The following is a 6,038-nucleotide window of genomic DNA, read 5'->3' as shown; positions in this document are numbered from 1 at the left end:
TTTGAAACCATAAGACTGCTCTCACGCGCCACCTCTTTTAGTGGATACCCTCAAACATAGGAGGTCTCATGGAAGCAGCAAAACCACTTGGGGTAATCGTACTGTAACGGGCGCAGCGAGCGCCGTTTAGGATTTGCCGCCTACAACCCACCACCGGGCGGTGCCCCTCATCCCACACCAGATTCGGTGCAGGGCCGCTACCGCCACCGCCTCCGGCCAACAAAGATTGAGCTCCACGGATCTAGGTGCATCGGCCAGTTTTCCACCGAGAGGACGACCTCCACCACCGCCCCGCTACCCTGCATCCTCGACGCGCACAACCCCGGCCACATCGACGACTTCGCCTCCTCACGGGCAACCCCCACCAGAGTCCTACAAGGCTACAACCCGGAAGCGACGCCGCCGCCGCCTCTCAATGACTTCTCTTGCCCGCTCCAAAATTTCCCTTAAAACAGGGGAGTGGCATCGCTCCCATTGTCTCCAATATAAGGTTGGTGTCTGCACCTTTGCTCTGAAATCGTGTCAGGGAGATTAACAGGTGGGTTTTGGTTAGGCACATCTCCAATGCAGATCTTTCTTGAGGAACATAAGGGAGACCAAGACAACGATCCAAAGAGGGTCAATGGTGAGGCACCAATTGAGCATGTACCTTGTTAGGTTCCAACTCGCGAATCACTCCATTACAGAGAATCAAGCTCGAGTACAAGGGAATTGAGGAGGGAGGAAGGAGAAGAACAGGAGGTAGGGGAAGACAGGAGCCGCCGTTGTCGTTTGCCTGATCCAACTTGGATCATCGGTTGCTGCTCTCCCTTCGTGTACTTGTAGCCGGTAGCGGTAGCCGGGCCTGGCCCATGTGAAGCCCACCAAGTATGCGTATGGGCTACATGGGCTCCTAACATCCCTCCCTCCTTGAGACTCGGCTTGACCCCAAGCCGATGCCTCTGAGAGCCACCCGGATCCCATTGCAACTGATGCTCTTCGACTTGGTCGGGGTTGTGGTGGTAGCCGAAGTTGGGGTAGACTTCAGCGAGTTGGGCATAGAAGTCGCGGCCCGTGGAGACCCGATCGAAGAAGGTGCCGATGGCGTAGACGGTGCCAGTGCTGTCGTGGTCGAAGCAAGAGTAGTATTCGTGGTCGACGGAGCCTTGAGTGAAGACGGCAATGACTACGATGACACCCCTCCCTGCTTGAAAAGGAACTTGCTTGTAGTCATAAGAGAACGCCATGGAATCCACTGAATTTAGGCCACCACTCAACATTTCCCGACAGTGAGCAATCTCTTCCAATGAGTCAGAAATCCAAAGTGACAAGGTGCTGTTGCCGGTGCTAGGATCCCAAAACTGCTCAAAGTGACAAGAACTAGCTGACTTACTGCCAGGCAATGGAGCAATCCAATCTTGAAACATCTGTGAATAAATCTTCAGTATAGTCACAGATGCAGTAAAAGTATTCATGTGAAATAGGGCCTGAATACTGGCAATGGCTGAAGCAGGGAATTGCCATGGGTGTTTCGTCGAATGGGAACTTGCAAACCAAGTGAAACAACTGCTCCCTAGAATTACAGTCGAAGTCGATGCGTCTTCATTGCCGAGCGGCATTCAAATTACACACATGCAGCCTTCCCGACCCCATACTGTCGTATCATTTTTCGTCTCCACCACTGATTTATTTGAAGCAATGTTCTCCAATGTAATTTGGGTATGGGTTCCCAACAATTAGTACCTTCCAGCAGCAGCACCATATAGGATGCACAAGTCAACAGATTCTCACAGTTAACTTGCCTCCTCTGTGTTCCCTCTGAACCCATCTTTCCATGTTCAGCAATACATGTTACTCGATCACAGAAATAGGCAGCACCTTCCAATGGACGCCAAAACTGTGGATGTGCGCCTTGCAAATAACTGAAGGGTTGTTCACAACAACAAATAGGCCAGACGATCAAAATCGACAGAAGATCCCAAAGAGAGCTGCATTTTGTAGAGAAATGGCCACTCCCTTGAATTTCCATGTGATTCAAAATTTGCTCATACACTGACATGCTCAGTACATTTAGATAAAGCTGACCACATAGGTATTGCTCGAACACCACATGTACTGCTTGGCAATTACCTGGAAATATTGTTCGTTGTAGCTTCAACTGGATGGTCTCCTGATTGATCTCGAACAGTGGCCATGGTCTTGGTCGGAGCTTGGTTCCATCATAACCCTGTACCGCTCTGCCGTTGCCGGAAAAAATATGCAAGATTCCATTGCAAAGTATTTCCTGCACCACTGTCTTGACTAAACTCTCTGCACTAGTTGGTGACCACAGGAGCAACCTTGGGTCATCAGATATATGTTGCAAAATCTCAACAGATTGGAAACTGACAGCCTCTTCCATTGGAATCATCTCACAACAAGAAACTTGAAGGAAAACCACATTTCTGAATAGCAACAGAACTAGCCAAGGAAAGAACCAGGAAACTTCATGGAAACTTATACCTGAACATCGCTCCTCAGGGTAGCATGCATCTGAATGATATCTGAGCGACGGCCACGGCCTTGGCCTGAATAGGTGTCCCATATATCCGATACGCACTCGCGAAGGTGGCGGCCATGGTTGCTCGATCCCCTGCCACAGTGGTGATAGGCCCCAATTTTTGCTCTTGTCCACAAGGTGAGTGCCATATTCTGCTTGTGCAATCTGTGACGGGTGCCGCAGGGGTTCTAGATGATCAAGGTGAGTTAAGCTGGATGGTGCATAGGTTGCGTAGAACATACTCAGGGCGAACAGGGGCTTCACCCAGTCGCCAACGTGAACGGCGTATTCTGTGGAGCACTTGGTCGGCGCCAGTGCAGTAAGGCTGCTGGAGACGATAAGGACCATGATGTGGTCCATCTCAGTCGCTGCTGGGGTCAGGGTGTTGATGGAGGGCAGTGGTGAGTCATCCCGCTCCTGCACGCTAGCCTTAGGGTCGACGTCGGTGATGGCCGCCACGGGAGGAACGACCTCGACGGTAGAGGGAGTGCCGGTGCGGATGGAGGCGGTTGCCTGCACAGGTGCGAGCTGCTCGACCTCTTGGTGGACGAGGTCGACCAAGGGCCCGAGGCGGATGGTGGTGGCGGCTTCGTGGGCCTCGTTGAACCTGACGATGGCGTCGACCTGGGTCGAGCACTCCGTCGAACAGGTGACGGGCGCCGTCGCTATGCAGATCGGGGCTGCATCATGGGTGACCGCGGGGGCCTCCTGGGCATGGGTGGTGGCGGAGAAGGCGTCGGTGACGACCTCAGGGATGGTGTCGATGGAGATGCCGCCGTCGAAGGCCGCGACGGCCGAGCGTGTCAGGGGCGGAGGCCGTGCTCCCGTGGAGGGCTTGGTGAGCAGGGCCTCCTGAAGATGGAGTTGCTTGTGGATTTCAGCGTATTGTGCCCTAGTCTCTGCGTGGAGCTTGTCCAGGTAGGCCTTCAGCTCGGAATTCATGGTGGTGGTGGTGGGGAAAAAATGGGGAAGAAATTTGGACGAATTTGGAAGGGTGGTGAGAGGGCTCTGATACCAGATGTTAGGTTCCAACTCGCGAATCACTCCATTACAGAGAATCATGCTCGAGTACAAGGGAATTGAGGAGGGAGGAAGGAGAAGAACAGGAGGTAGGGGAAGACAGGAGCCGCCGTTGCCGTTTGCCTGATCCAACTTTTTTTTTTGTTTTTGAGTGGTAAACCAAAGCTTTATTATGGCGATGCCGAACGGTTTACAGGAATAACAAACTGGTCATGGGGTACTCCCAGCCACAAATGATGACCAACATCTAAAGAAAACAAAAATTTAGCTAAATTATGGGCATCAATGTTCCTCGCCCGACCTTCAAAAATAAACTCACAGCTTCTGAAACTCCTCGCCTTGGCACGGATAATGGCACTGTATGGGCCTTCAGTTCCGTTATTGATATCTGCCACCACAGTCTTGTTATCACATACGATGATAATGTGTTCAACTGATAAATCCAAAGCTAGGTTCAGCGCTTCTCGACAAGCTAGCGCCTCTAGCATCTCTGGGTCAGAAATATCTGAAAAGGCCATAGCCGACGACCCCAGATAGACGCCATTATGGTCTCGGCAGAGTGTCGCAGCTGCACCGCTCCTACTGTTCCTCGCCTGGCCTCCATCAACTTGTATCTTTGCAACTCCCACAGCAAGGGCCAGCCATGTACTAGTACGCCTTGCTCCCGAGCTAGTCGCAGCCACATTTTGTGCAACATGCGCTGAGGTCTTCAGAGAATCTAGTTCAGAGATGAAGCTAGTTACAAAAGCATGTGTAGCATGAGGGCTCTGCAGGACTCCCTCATGGATAGCTTTACGCCTTGCCGTCCATAATGCCCACAAAGTCACGACCAGCTTGACCATGCTAGCATGTGGTAAATCATTAAACATACAGAATAACCAGCGCTTAGCATCTTGCTCTGTAGAAGCCTGAATATAATCAGCAACGTCATCATCCACAAGGGCCCAGACACACCGGGCAGCAGAGCACTGCATCAGTGAATGCTGCCAGCTATCCTGCATCCCTCATAGCTGACATTTGTCATCATCGGACATATGCCTCGTGTGTCGAACATCTTCGGTGGGAATGGAATGTTTAGCAAGCCTCCAAAGGAAATTTCTAACCTTCCCCGGCACTTGGACAGACCAAAGCGATGTCCAAGATTTGGCTTCCGCTTCGTAGTTAGACATGCCTGCATTACCCTCAAGCCAATCCTCCCTTCGCCTTTTAGTGCCTGCATTACCCTCAAGCCAACTTGGATCATCGGTTGCTGCTTTCCCTTCGTGTACTTGTAGCCAGCAGCGGTAGCCGGGCCTGGCCCATGTGAAGCCCAAGTATGTGTATGGGCTACAGGGGCTCCTAACATACCTGCGGGAAAGTCAACGAGATTGATGGGGCAAACCTGAATCCCTGTTGTTGAAATGCATCTTCTGTTGGTGTCGCGCGTGGTGGCCACATCTGCGACCTGTTTCAATCCCCTTTTCCTACCAGGTTATTCCTGATCCCTCCTCCCAGACTTCCTCTACGCTGCTGCTTCTTTACGGTATCCTACACTTGCCTGTACATTAGTTATGTTGTGCCTCCCTTGAGTTTTTTTCAGAGACGAGTCGAAGTTAGAATTATGAGTCACACGTGTGTGTTATCATATTTTCCCCAAACTTAATTTATTAGCAGGATATTGGTTACATTGATTGTATATAAGCCACTTTGTTACAACAGTGCCAAGGTTCGTTGACGACCATAACTAAATTAGTTGATCACATTTCTGATAAATATTCTTATAGAACACTTTTGTTTATAAGAGTAGGCAAATATACAGATGTCCCAGATTTTTCTTTTCACATGGTTCCGCTGTTCAACGAGGTCATGGATTTCCATGCAGACCACCACACCGATCATCACCACCTATTATAATCTCCCGACCACCTCAGTGGATGATATTGAGAACTGCCACATGCATACACCACTTAACAGAGGTTAATTAGGTTCATGAAGGCCCGGAAATCTTCAGTCCTATGCTACGGTACGTGTGAATTTTCTACAATTAATTTGGTCATTCTTTTCAAGCTAGACATGTTTTCATTAGTTAGTTCATGTAGCAGTTCATATTATTGGATTTTGGAACAGAAGGAGTTCAGTAAATTTATAATCCTATTTATCTTATGGATTCTCAGCTATCTACCTTGGGAGTAATTTCTTTTGTCTCATCTTCATAGGTATGATACAATACTGCCATGGTTCGTGACCACCCAATTACTATTTTTGTTGAGAGAAGCTTTGATCTATACTTTTATTATTGCTTTTCCTGCCCTCTGTGCAGATTCTTTTCTAATGTCCATCAAAGAGTTGTGATCAAAATAGAAGCAGACATCTTACTAACCATACACTATTTTCATCTAGCAATTTTTTAGTCCGATATATGTATATTCAAGAAGCTTGCAAAATGCAAAAGCTTTTTCCCAGCGCTAATACTCCACTACCAATTGTATTATGCCCACATTTGTGTTCTTCCAATTTATGG

The 6,038-nt window shown here is 49.3% G+C and overlaps 1 protein-coding gene across 1 annotated transcript; it reads right to left on the bottom strand.

The window, feature by feature from the left end:
• Window positions 1-614: 614 nt before the first annotated feature.
• On the bottom strand, window positions 615-3,703 carry LOC147972896 (uncharacterized). Its single transcript, XM_087521728.1, has one exon. The coding sequence runs from the start codon at window positions 3,578-3,580 to the stop codon at window positions 1,604-1,606; it is 1,977 nt and encodes a 658-aa protein (XP_087377854.1). The 5' UTR covers window positions 3,581-3,703; the 3' UTR covers window positions 615-1,603.
• Between the last annotated feature and the right edge of the window lie 2,335 nt (window positions 3,704-6,038).

This window comes from Triticum urartu, chromosome 5A (assembly GCF_056163025.1).
Source record: "Triticum urartu cultivar PI428250 chromosome 5A, HENAU_Tu73, whole genome shotgun sequence".
NCBI classification, from domain to species: Eukaryota; Viridiplantae; Streptophyta; class Magnoliopsida; order Poales; family Poaceae; genus Triticum; species Triticum urartu.
Note: the sequence above shows the minus strand (reverse complement) of the source record. Positions and strands in the feature narration are given on the sequence as shown.